Source organism: Oncorhynchus clarkii, chromosome 6 (assembly GCF_045791955.1).
Source record: "Oncorhynchus clarkii lewisi isolate Uvic-CL-2024 chromosome 6, UVic_Ocla_1.0, whole genome shotgun sequence".
Taxonomy (NCBI): domain Eukaryota; kingdom Metazoa; phylum Chordata; class Actinopteri; order Salmoniformes; family Salmonidae; genus Oncorhynchus; species Oncorhynchus clarkii.
The window spans coordinates 45,702,371-45,716,248 of record NC_092152.1 but is presented as its reverse complement, the minus strand read 5'-3'; the positions used below and the strand labels follow the sequence as shown (position 1 = coordinate 45,716,248).

At 42.5% G+C, this 13,878-nt stretch overlaps 1 protein-coding gene across 1 annotated transcript in view; it reads left to right on the top strand.

Moving 5' to 3' along the window:
* Positions 1-988: 988 nt before the first annotated feature.
* Positions 989-13,878, top strand: part of LOC139412106 (metal transporter CNNM4-like) — a 38,148-nt gene continuing 25,258 nt past the window's right edge. The window contains exon 1 of the mRNA XM_071158900.1: positions 989-2,390. Coding sequence (XP_071015001.1) covers positions 989-2,390 — 1,402 coding nt within the window. The remainder of the gene's footprint in view (positions 2,391-13,878) is intronic.

Here is a 13,878-nt window from a genome sequence, read left to right as displayed (position 1 = left end):
CAATGTAGTACAGGTACTAGCTGTCCTAACAATATGAGCCCCCACATGTCGGTAAAAACAAGCCTATTTTCAAGTGTTTCAAAATATATTGCAGGTTAGGGCGCACTCAGTTTGAAATACATTTTATACCCCAGTACTGAAAATCTCTCATCGCTGTCCAATCAGAGGGGGGTATTTTTGTAACGGTGTACTGTACTGTTTACCAACCAGGTGGGGTGCCATGGGCTGCATAGGAGCATGTGCAGACTAAAAGTATACAGTGTGTGATAAAAAAACAACAACAAACAAACCATGCCAAAAATGTTTTTGATACCCTGTAGTTCATTTAAAAATTAAAAATTAATTCTAGCATCCCACCATGAAGGGGCTATCTGCCTCTCTGGGCACAGACGTCTATTCCACGTTGGTTAAATATCCACATTGGTAATTTAATTGAAATGATGTGGAAACAACATTGATTCAACCAGTGCGTGTCCAGTGCTGCATTCATTTTTAGACTTATAAATTAATGATATGTACCCAATGACTCTTGAAGAATATAACTTATTAATGCCTCATGAGCTTACTTCAACTGTCGTACCCCATCAGAACCCCAAATATAAGCTTGTTTTACTCAAATGTTTGCAAACAAAGTAAATGTAAACTAACAAGCTATATAGCCTCAAAACATGGTTTAAGCTATAGTTTTGATATCATCGATGGTCAGTCCTTGCATCCATATCTCTGTCTATGGATTTGAAAGTGGGTATACTTCTACAGCCCCATCCCTCAGCTTTTTACTGAAACAGGGGCGGGGAAAAGTCTTTGTTATTGTTTCAACTGCTGATTGTCGCAACAAAAAAAAACAAGAGCAGAGGGGCTCGCTCATATTCATTATGTGATGTCTCTGATGCGGATTGGAGGAACAGTAGCATTATGTTAATGACGGGCGGGCTGTGCAGAATGAGTAGGTTATCTCAGCTCCCAGTTAGCACAAAGGGAAATAAACATGGCAACAGACTGGAGTGTCTGGCAGGGATATACACTAACTTTAATAGCTTTCATATGGTGGATGGCAGGCACAGGAGCCGAGACGGGGGTCCCGGAGACTGGTAGTCCCACCCGGATCTTCGGCATGCGGCTGGAGAGGAGTGACAAGCCGGCCACGACCACCAATGACGGGGTGATTCAGGTAACAGAAGAGAGCAACATCTTCCTGAGGTTCTACGGGCTACAGATTCTTCCTGACACCTCATCACAGATCAGATTCACCGACCATGAACATGAGGAAGGTGATGTTACCAGCAACAATACTCCTTTTAACAGGACTTGTGCAGACTATAGCAAAGATATTGTTATCAGGGGTGGCATGAACGTGAGCCACCTCCGAACTTGGGGGGTTCTGAGTTTGAAAATCAAGCCTCTCCGGAAGAGCGAGCTCCAGAAGGAGTATGGGCTGTGTGTCCAGGAAAGCCAGGATGGCAAGTGGTACCTGTTGGGTGAGGATGACGGGAGGCTGCGGGTGGTGGAGGAGAAGAAGTCCATGCTTCCTATGTGGTTCCAGTGCATCCTCATCTGCTGCCTGCTGGTACTGTCAGGTATGTTCAGCGGGCTCAACCTGGGACTCATGGCCCTGGATCCTATGGAGCTCCGGATAGTACAGAGCTGCGGTACCGAGAAGGAGAAGAGGTATGCCCGCAAGATTGATCCCATTCGGAGGAAAGGGAACTATCTGCTATGCTCGTTGCTCCTGGGTAATGTGCTTGTCAACACAACTCTCACTATCCTTCTGGATGACTTGATAGGATCAGGCCTGGGTGCTGTGGTCGCCTCCACTATAAGTATTGTCATATTTGGGGAGATTGTGCCCCAGGCTCTGTGCTCTCGCCACGGGTTGGCTGTAGGAGCCAACACTATTATGGTGACCAAGTTCTTCATGTTGGTCACCTTCCCCCTGTCATGGCCTATCAGTAAACTCCTGGACTGTGTCCTGGGCCAGGAGATTGGTACTGTGTACAACCGGGAGAAGCTAGTGGAGATGTTGAGGGTGACAGAACCATACAATGACCTGGTCAAAGAGGAGCTAAACATGATCCAAGGTGCGCTCGAGCTCAGGACCAAAACCGTTCAAGATGTCATGACACCGATCAGTAACTCCTTCATGATCCACAGCGACGCTGTGCTAGACTTCAACACCATGTCAGAGATCATGGAGAGCGGGTACACACGCATACCGGTGTTCGAGCACGAGCGGTCGAACATTGTGGATATCATGTTTGTCAAGGACCTGGCTTTCGTTGACCCGGATGACTGTACGACGCTGAAGACTATCACCAAGTTCTACAACCACACGGTCCACTTCGTGTTCCATGACACCAAGCTGGATTCCATGTTGGAGGAGTTCAAGAAAGGTTTGTTTGGAGACGGGGGCTGAATCCCAAAAGACACCCTATTCCCTATGCACTACTTTCGCTCATTTGGGACGCAGTCAGGGTCACAGGGAGGGAAGGTAGTGAGGGTGATGTAATGAAGGTGGTTTTGTTTCACATTGATTTGTTTGTTTACCTTGTCAGTAAACAAGTTATTTTACAACAAGCTGGATGGGGGCTCTTACGATGGAAGTGTGTATGTGAGGTGAGGTGATAGGATTCAACTCCTCTGTGTGTGTGTGTGTGTGTGTGTGTGTGTGTGTGTGTGTGTGTGTGTGTGTGTGTGTGTGTGTGTGTGTGTGTGTGTGTGTGTGTGTGTGTGTGTGTGTGTGTGTGTGAGAGAGCGAGAGAGAGAGAGACAGGTCACTGTGGCACACCTCACCCTCACCTGACAAATTATCATCTGACAAATGATCACTTGATAAATGACAGAGACACTTGTGCACAAATACAAACATGTTTTTCTCTCACTCAGTTTCAGCCACGTTTAAGTGGTTGTTGGAGAGCAGCTGTAGTTATTGATTTTTTCTGTGGGCTTGTTTTATGTTTTCAGTATCTCTTGCCTGGAGTATGCTTCCTGCTCTGTTCCTGGTTTACCCCATCCGATCTCTCACACTGTCGAAACGTATCATATACCTTATCTATGTTTATGTTTTCATTCATTTAGAATTAGAACCCCAGCAGCCTTGTAATTCTCATTCTACTCTCACCATCTCACTCAACCTTGAACAACATAGTCCTACAAGGGTTGGCAGATTCAAATCAAATCAAATGTTACAGTGAAATGCTCACTTACAAGCCCTTAAACAACAATGCTTTAAGATGTTTTTAGGAAAAAAACGTTCAACAAAAAAATAGATAAGAAAAAAATTGAAAATAAAGTAACAAATAATTAAACGGCAGCAGTAAAATAACAATAACGAGGCTATATACAGGTGGTACCGTTACAGAGTCAATGTGTGGGGGCACCGGTTAGTCAAGGTAACTGATGTAATATGTACATGTAGGTAGAGTTAAAGTGACTATGCATAGATAATAAACAGAGAGTAGCAGCAGCTTAAAAGAGGGGTCTGGATAGCCTTTTGATAAGCTGTTCAGGAGTCTTATGGCTATCTGTAGAAGCTGTTAAGAAGCCTCTTGGACATAGACTTGGCGCTCCGGTGGCGCTTGCCATGCAGTAGCAGAGAGAACAGTCAATGACTAGGGTGGCTGGAGACTTTGAGAATTTTTAGGGCCTTCCTCTGACACCGCCTGGTAAGGAGGTTCTGGATGGCAGGAAGCTTGGCCCCAGTGATGTACTGGGCTATATGCACTACCCTCTGAAGTGCCTTACAGTTGGAGGCCGAGCAGATGCCATGCCAGGCAGTGATGCAACCAGTCACTGAAAAGATTTGGCATGGGTCCTCAGATCCTCAAAAGGTTCTCGATGGTGCAGCTGTAGAACCTTTTGAGGATCTGAGGACCCATGCCAAATCTTTTCAGTCTCCTGAGGGGGAATAGGCTTTGCCGTGCACTCTTCATGAGTGTGTTTGGACAATGATAGTTTGTTGGTGATGTGGACACCAAGGAACTTGAAGCTCTCAACCTGCTCCACTGCAGCCCCGTCAATGAGAATGGGGGCGTGCTCTGTCCTCTTTTTCCTGTAGTTCACAATCATCTCCTTTGTCTTGATCACGTTGAGGGAGAGGTTGTTGTCCTGGCACCACACGGCCAGGTCTCTGACCTCCTCCCTAGAGGCTGTCTCATCATTGATGGTTGTCTCACCTACGACTGTTGTGTCATCGGCAAACTTAATGATGGTGTTGGAGTCGTGCATGGCCATGCAGTCATGAGTGAACAGGGAGTACAGGAGGGGACTGAGCACGTACCCATGAGGGGCCCCCGTGTTGAGGATCAGCGTGGCGATTGTGTTGTTACCTACTCTTACCACCTGGGGGCGGCCGGTTAGGAAGTCCAGGATCCAGTTGCAGAGGGAGGGGTTTCGTCCCAGGGTCCTTAGCTTAGTGATGAGCTTTGTGGACACTATGGTGTTGAACGCTGAGCTGTAGTCAATGAATATCATTCTCACATAGTTGTTCCTTTTGTCCAGGTGGGAAAGGGCAGTGTTGAGTGCAATAGATATTGCATCATCATTGGATAATTTGGGGCGGTAATGCAGATTGGAGTAGGTCTAGGGTTTCTTGGATAATGGTGTTGATGTGAGCCATGATCATCCTTTCAAAGAACCTCATAGGCGGCCTTGTGAATGTTGACCTGTTTAAAGGTCTTACTCACATCGGCTATGGAGAGAGTGATCACACAGCTGATGCTCTCATGCATGCTTCAGTGTTACTTGCCTCGAAGCAAGCATAGAAGTAATTTAGCTCATCTGGTAGACTCGTGTCACTGGGCAGCTATTGGCTTTGCTTCCCTTTGTAGTCTGTAATAGTTTGCAAGCCCTGCTTACATCCGACAAGAATCAGAGCTGGTGTAGTATGATTCAATCTTAGCCCTGTATTGATGCTTTGCCTGTTTGATGGTTCCTCCGAGGGCATAGCAGGATTTCTTATAAGCTTCCGGGTTAGAGTCCCACTCCTTGAAACCGGCAGCTCTTCCCTTTAGCTCAGTACGGATGTTGCCTGTAATCCATGGCTTCTGGTTGGGGTATATACGTACGGTCACTGTGGGGACGACTTGATCGATGCACTTATTGATGAAGCCAGTGACGGTGCCATTCTTTCACTGCATGATCCCTCGACTTTAGACACACTCACCCTGGGAGACAATACTCTTTGGTTTAAAAATATTGATTTAATCAACAATACACAACATAATCAGGGATGGTACAATAATTAAAACAAAATATCAAGAAAACTGTAGGCTATTGCACCATTATTGATTATTACCACATGTCATAGGCATGAACAATGTGCAAATGGACTTGTAAACTAGAGGTATAACCTACTGTACGCTGCAAAATGTGATATGGTTCGCCGACACGAGACACCTGGAGGGGGGTGGAGACAAGCACAAAGACAGGTGAAACAGGTCAAGGTGTGACAGGTAGTGTCAGTAACTTCCGGTAGCCACTAGATGCAGTTGTAATAAACACAGCTGTTTCTGTTTTCTTCCTCCAAATGTTGCTCTATCTTTTGAAAGGTTTAAGCTATAAAATATTATGACCCCATCACTTGAAGGACACAACCCTTTCCATTTACAATGCCCACAAGTCTCATTAGAACAGTGTGGACCAGGCACTAAATCAGACTGGGTGAAAAATGACATCATCAATAGCTAGGTTTCCATCCAATTGCATACAGACTTTCATGCGAATATTCTAAAATCTGCATAAAAACAATATGAGCATTTTCCCATCAGAGATGTTTCCATCAAATTGATGGAGATAAAAGGCTGTGCATGATGACGTACTGTATTTAAAATACCTTTTGCAGTTAAATTCCCATGTACCAAATAAACATTTTAAGGTAAATGGGTTTCCATTGCATTTTACTGATGGGTTTCTCACCCAAAATGTTGCATTATATTGCGTGTGCCCACTCTGGTATTGGCAATGAGCTAGAGCTCAAGTATAGCAAACAATGAAGAGATTATTATGGACAAAAATACTAAATAATTTTTATTTGTCAAACAGCAGCCAAACATCGATGATCATATCACAAAAATAAGACTAGATATTTACCTTGCAATTTCAACACCCTGTGAAGTTCATCATAACTTAAATCATCTGTAGCCTAATAAACTGCACGCTTTCCCAAGGAGTTTTAGTGGGAGGACCACACAACATGTCATCGCGTGACTCCAAGTTTACTTCGATATGATGGTTATTATATACACGTGTGCGTATATAAGCGCTTCCACTGACATTTCTCGCATATTTCATTTTACTGACACAAAATAATCCCACCCGGTCTAGTGTATTTGGTTTTTGTAGACATTTGGCATTTTCCATCAGGCCTGTCATGACATTTTTTATCCGACCTCCACTTTACTCGCATAAAAGGATTGGATGGTAACCTGTTTAGTGATGAAGTTCTTACAAAATGATTGCCTGATGATCTTCTGAACTTCCCAACCTTCCTGATGCATTTCAGTCACTTCAAACCATACTTCCTTCAGATTTAAGTAGACAGACTGATTTGTAAAAGATTGTCATAGCCCCAATTAAGAAAGTCTACATTGGCCATTGATTACATCCGTTTTTTACATGGTGGCGTTGCAAAAAATGTTTGATTTCAAAATGGGGTCGCGGAGCAAATAAGTTTGAGAACCCATGATGATGGTTGTGTAGATGGTCCTGGGTAAAATACTTACTTAGAAAAAAAAGGTTCTATCTATAACTATTTTTTTCTAAGAGTGTAGGCCTACATGAATCACTGAAAAAGTTTGGTCAGTGGTCAATGTCCAGGTTATAGACTAGCTTCCTGTTGTAATGGCATGAAAAAACAACATGTTTATCATTTGTGCTCTGTGATGTAGTACAACATTACTCATCGATTTCTCATGAAGTGTGTGTATTCCTCATCCTAAAGGATACTCCATGGTGTGTATGTATCATCATTTCCTCGTCATAGAGGGATAATATCACAAACCTTTTCTTTATCCAGGCTGCATCACATGATTGTGACTGGGAGTCCCATAGGGCGGCGCGGAGTGTCGTCCGGGTTTAGCCGGCGTAGACTGTCATTGTAAATAATATTTTTTTCTTAACTGACTTGCCTAGTTAAATAAAGTAAAAAATAATCATAAATATATGGCTAAAGTCTCTATTATTCCTCAATGTATCAGTCACTGATTAATGTACATTTTAGTCATTTAGCAGACACTCTTATCCAGCAATTTTCAAGAGTAATTAAGGTTAAGTGCCTTGCTCAAAGGCACATCAACAGATCTTTCACCTAGTCAGTTCAGGGATTAGAACCAGTGACCTTTCAGTTACTGGCCCAACATTCTTAACCACTAGGCTACCTGTAGATTCATTACATCATTATATATATCCCTAGTCTCTTCACACAGCTGCTGTGTCTCCACGCCAGTTGTCAACTGTCTATAGATTGTCATTGTGATCCTGAGCCTTGTCTATCTGTGCTGGCAGATATATGGCCACCCTACACTGTGCTTGGGCAGTTGTTAGGAAGCGTGTATATGCGTGCGTGCGTGACATTGCTTCATGATAACCCAGCCCAATGTTGTTCATTGTCTATGAAATTAGAAATGTAGCCTTACCCTTTAGACATTATGTCTGGTCCTTGAGTCATGTCCATGCCTGTGCAAACATCTAATTAGCATAATACAACATGCCGTTAAAATCCTTCTGTTTAAAGGTCCAATGCAGCTGTTTTTTAAAATCTCAATATCAAATAATTTCAGGGTAACAAGTAAGTACCTTACTGTGATTGTTTCCAATTAAAATAGTCAAAAAGAAACTAAAATAACTTCTTAGCAAATAGCTTTTCTTAAGCAATCATTTTGCTAGGACTGTCTAGGATTGGTCTGAGTGGGGAGTAGAAAACTGAAAACTATTTGTTAGAAAAAAAAAGGTGCTATCCAGAACCATTTTTTCTGAAGAGTGTAGGCCTACATGAATCACTGAAAAAGTCTGGTCAGTGGTCAGTATCCAGGTTATAGGCTAACTTCCTGTCCTGCTCTGTTGTAATGGCATGGAAAACAGCATGTTTATCATTTATGCTCTTTCTTATTGGTCTATCAACTAATTTACTGCCTGGTGATGTCACATCATTGGAAAGCTGTGGAGGTTGTTGTGAAGAAATCTGTTGACTGTTAAGCCTATGGTTTAAGGAAGTTGTTGCGTGGGTGTCACTCTCATCTGCTTTCTCAGAGCCTCTCTCTTTATTACCTTCCTTTTCACTCTTTCTCTTCCTTCCATTCTCTCTTTTATCTTACCCCTCACTCTATCTCTCTCCTTCTCTCTTTCTCCTCTCTCTCAATCTCTTCCCTTCCCTCTCTCTTCCTCATCTCTTATCTTAAACAGTTGGCACATTATTTCAGATGTCTTCATAGTCAATCATCGCCCTCTGAACCTTGTACCCAGCAACGTTTTCCACCTGTACAAGGCATTGCCTCCGACACATAGGGCTGAGCTCGGGACACACCGCTCTGGGGTGATTAACTGTAAATTGACCTTTGGCGCATATATCTAGGAACAGGAGTATGACCTTAGATCAGTATCTAAGCAACTTCATACTACTTCAGGTGAACAAGTGATGCACACACACCACACATACGTACACACACATAAACACAAACACACACCTTTATGACTACTGTCAAGATGTTGCCTAATCCTCGTGCTGACAAGACCCGTCACGAGACAGTCAGACATGAGTGATTCTCTGTCTACTCCTGCTTTGTGTGTTAGACAACGCAAGGCCAGGGTGTTTCCCTTTCTGTTTTTCTCTCTATCGCTCTCACTCTCTTTCCCTCTATCAAACAGCTGGAAAGAGGACTTAGGCCTAGGTGTTGCTTCCTCTCCTCACTCCTCACTGTAACTACTGGCTGCTGCTGAGGTTTTCATTGGTCGGTGTGAAGCATGTGTGAGGCCAGTGTGATGTGTTCTAATTTAACAAGACTGACCCCCAAGTGTTCTGCTGCTGAGTCACTGAAGGAGTCTTTGAATGTCTCATGCACACACACATACACACACATAACAGGTCAAGCCTAAGAATTTACCAACACTTAACCAATACATTGAGGTTCTGTGGTCATATGATTTAATTAGGTCAGAGATTGAGAAACACAACCTGAGAAATGTGATGTGAACGTAGCCTTCCTGAAGTACAAATCCATTGCAGCTTTCACACAAAATCTATCCAGGCCTATTGAACTGTCAGTTTAATCAATTTTACCTCAAGATCTGATTTTGCTTAAAGCATAAACAGTGACAAATTAGGATTTAGAGGCCTTCTTAATATCCCTCATTCTCTCTCTCAGCCTCAGAACATCTATTGTTTTGGGTACAACTGCAAAGTCTTTGTCTTGAAATACGACACAGGGTGACAATGTCAACATAGGCATTAGGCATCTGTTTACTCCAAGCGGAAAAAGTTTTTCAACGAAAACAAGAGTTTCTATTGGACAAATTCAGGTAGGTCCCTCCCCTTTTGCTTCAGTTTGGTGTCTATCATAAAAGGTAAACGGTAACCATTGCGAAACGTTTTGCAACAGACCGAACATTCTGCAAAGGAATCTGACTAATGTCTTGACCCTAAACCCAGACCACTTCCTCAACCACACTGTTTGCTCATATTGGGTGAGAAGGAGTGAATTGTGTAAGGTTGTCTGTTACAACCACAACCAACCACACAAACACACACACACACACACACACACACACACACACACACACACACACACACACACACACACACACACACACACACACACACACACACACACACACACACGCACTGACTCACTGACCGTCGTTCCTCTTTACTATGGTTTGAGAACCAATACTGGTGGTTGTTGTATCTGCATATCATTGGATATCCTGCAATAATTGGCTGTTGAGACTTCTGCAGGGTTTTTTTATTCATGGAAATTCACTAAAAAGCTATTCAGAAAATATTCACACCCCTTGACTTTTCCACTTTTTGTTATTTTGTGTCACTGATCTAAACACAATAACCCATAATGTCAAAGCAGATTTTTTATTTTTTTGAATGTTTTAGAAATGTATTAAAAATGAAAAGCTGAATTGTCTCTAGTCAAATGTGCATATCAAGTCACATAATAAGTTGCATGGACTCAACCTGTGTGCAATAATAGTAGTAATAATACCCCATGATTTTTTTAATGACTACTGCATCTCTGTACTCCACACATTCAATTATCTGTATGGTCCCTCAATCGAGAAGTTGATTTGAAGCACAGATTCAACCACAAAGATCAGGAAGATTGTCCAATGCCTCATAAAGAAGGGCACCTTTTGGTTGATGGGGTGAAAATAAAAACAGCAGACACGGAATATCCCTTTGAGCATGGTAAAGTGATCAATTACGCTTTGGATGATATATCAATACACCCATACACTACAAAGATGCAGGTTTCCTTCCTAACTCAGTTGCCGGAGAGGAAGGAAACTACTCAGGGATTTTATCATGAGGCAAATGGTGATCTAAAACCATTACAGAGTTTAATGGCTGTGATAGGAGAAAACTGAGGATGGATTAACAACATTGCAGTAACGCCACAATACTGACCTAATTAACAGAGTGATAAGAAAGAAGCCTGTATAGAATACACATTTTCCAAAACATGCATTCTGTTTGCACTAAAGTAATATTGCAAAAAATGTGGCAAAGAAATTAACGTTTTGTCCTGAATACAAAGCGTTATGTTTGGGGCAAATCCAACAAGACTTCACTGAGTACCACTCTTCATATTTTCAAGCATGGTGGTGGCTGCATCATGTTTTGGATATGCTTGTCATCTGCAAGGACTAGGGAGTTTTTGTAAGATAAAAATAAACTAAATAGAGCTAAGCACAGGTAAAATACTAGAGGAAAACCTGGTTCAGTCTGCTTTCCAACAGACACTGGGAGATGAATTTACCTTTCAGCAGGACAATAACCTGAAACACAAGGCTAAGGCTTACCAAGACGACAATGAATGTTTCTGAATGGCCTAGTTATAGTTTTGACTTAAAACGTCTCGAAAACAATAATTTATTAAAGAATAATGGGCAAATATTGTACAATCCAGGTATGCACAGCTCTTAGAGATTTACCCCAAAATCACTCACAGCTGTAATTGATGCCAAAGGTGATTCTAATATGTATTGACTCAGGTGGATGAAGTAAAGATATATTAGTGTTCTATTTTCCATTTAAATGTATAATTCTGTGGGATCGGTTACACAAAAGGACAATTAAATCAATTTTAATCCCACTTTGTAACATAACAAATGTGTAAAAAGTCAAGGGGTGTGAATACTTTCTGAATGCCCTGTACATATTGTATACACTTTTATTTCTGGGAATTAAATAGGCTGCTACAAATTAACAGGAGAGAAGCCTGTCATTCTGTCCTAATTCTTGATCATACTAATAGTACACTGTATATATTTTATTCTGCTTTTCATTGCAGAAAGAGTCATAAAAAAGACACTAACAGGTTAAAGTGGCTAGACAAGTAGAAAAGTTGTATACAGTATAGCCTACTTAGGATTCAATGGAAAAATTAAGAAAAAAATAGTATTTTGTAACTGCACATATCAACAGCCACTTTATGAGAATTAACACAGGGCCTCTCCTCTACTGTTTTCAAATCAAATACATTTTTATTGGTCGCATACACATATTTCGTAGAAGTTATTGCGGGTGTAGCGAAAGGCTTATGTTCCTAGCTCCCACAGCGCAGTAATATCTAACAATACACAACAATACACACAAATCTAAAAGTACTAGAATGGAATTAAGAAATATAGAAATATTAGGGCGAGCAACGTCAGAGTCCAGAGTATATATGTGTGAGTGTGTTTCTATATATACAGTGCCTTTGGAAAATATGCATACCCCTTGACTGTTTCCACAATTTGTCACAGCTTTATTCTAAAGTGGATTAAAAAAATTAAAATCCTCAGCATTCTACACACAATACCTCCTGATATCAAAAAGAAAACAGGTTTTTAGAAATGTATGCAAATTTGGCAGTCTTTACAGCACTACATCACTTTTACATAATGAAGCACCTTTGGCAGCGATTTCATCCTCAATTCTTCTTGGGTATGTCGCCACAAGCTTGGCACACCTGTATTTGGAGGGTTTCTCCCATTCTTCTCTGCAGATCCTCTCAAGCTCTGCCAGGTTAGAGGGGAACGTTGCTATACAGCTATTTTCAGGTCTCTCCAGAGATGGTCAATCGGGTTCAAGTCCAGGCTCTGGCTGGGCCACTCAAGGACATTCAGAGACTTTCCCGAAGCCACTCCTGCGGTGTCTTGGCTGTGTGCTTAGGGTCATTGTCCTGTTGGAAGGTGAACCTTTGCCCCAGTCTGAGGTTCTGAGTGCTCTGGAGCAGGTTTTCATCAAGGATCTCTCTGTACTTTGCTCCGTTCTCTTTGCCTCGATCCTGACTAGTCTCTCAGTCCCTGCTGCTGAAAACATCCCTACAGCATGATGCTGCCACCCCCATGATTAGCTGTAGGGATGGTGCTAGGTTCAATCCAGACATAACGCTTGGCATTCAGGCCAAAGAGTTCAATCTTGGAATCTTGTTTCTCATGGTCTGAGTCTTTAGGTGCTTTTTGGCAAACTCCTAGTGGGCTGTCATGTGTATTTTACTGAGGAGTGGCTTCCGTCTGGCCACTCTACCATAAAGGCCTGATTGGTGGAGTGCTGCAGAGATGGTTGTCCTTCTGGAAGGTTCTCCCATCTCCACAGAGGAACTCTAGAGCTCTATCAGAGTGACTATGATGTTCTTGGTCACCTCCTTGACCAAAGCCCTTCTCCCTCGATTGCTCAGTTTGGCCGGCTCTAGGAAGACTCTTGGTTGATCCAAACTTCTTCCATTTAAGAATGATGGAGGACAATGTGTTCATGGGAACCTTCAATGCTGCTGTTTTGGTACCGTTCCCTAGATCTGTGCCGCAACACAATCATGTCTCGGAGCGCTACGGACAATTCCTTCGACCTCATGGCTTGCTTTTGCTCTGACATGCACTGTCAACTGTGGGACCGTATAGACAGGTGTGTGCCTTTCCAAATCATGTCCAATCAATTGAATTTATCACAGGTGGACTCTAATCAAGTTGTAGAATCATTTCAAGGATGATCAATGGAAACAGGATGTACCTGAGCTCAATTTCGATCAGGTCAGAGTCAGTTCGTGATCAGGTCAGAGTCAGGCAGGTACAGGACGGCAGGCAGTCTCGGGGTCAGGGTAGGCAGAGGTTTGTGATCAGGTCAGAGTCAGAATGCTGGTAAGACAAGACGAACTGGCAACAGATAACATAGGTATAAATACACAGGGGATCATGGAGAAGATGGGTGACACCTGGAGGGGAGTGGATACAAGCACAAAGACAGGTGAAACAGATCAGGGTGTGACATACTCATTCCAGGTTTTTTCTGTATTTTTACTATTTTCTACATTGTAGAATAGTAGTGAAGACATCAAAGCTATGGAATAACACATGGAATCATGTAGTATCCAAAAAAGTGTTAAACAAAACGAAATCATTCGAAATCGAAATCGCTTCATTAAATGGGTTTCCATAGCCGAGCACGCGCAAACAAGCCTAAGATCACCATGTACAATGCCAAGTGTTGGCTGGAGTGGTGTAAAGTTCGTCGCCATTGGACTCTGGAGCAGTGGAAACGCGTTCCCAGGTATGATGAACCACGCTTCACCATCTGGCAGGCCGACGGATAAATCTGGGTTTGGCGGAAAGCCAGGCGAATGCTACCTGCCCCATTGCATAGTGCCAACTGTAACGTTTGATGGAGGAGGAATA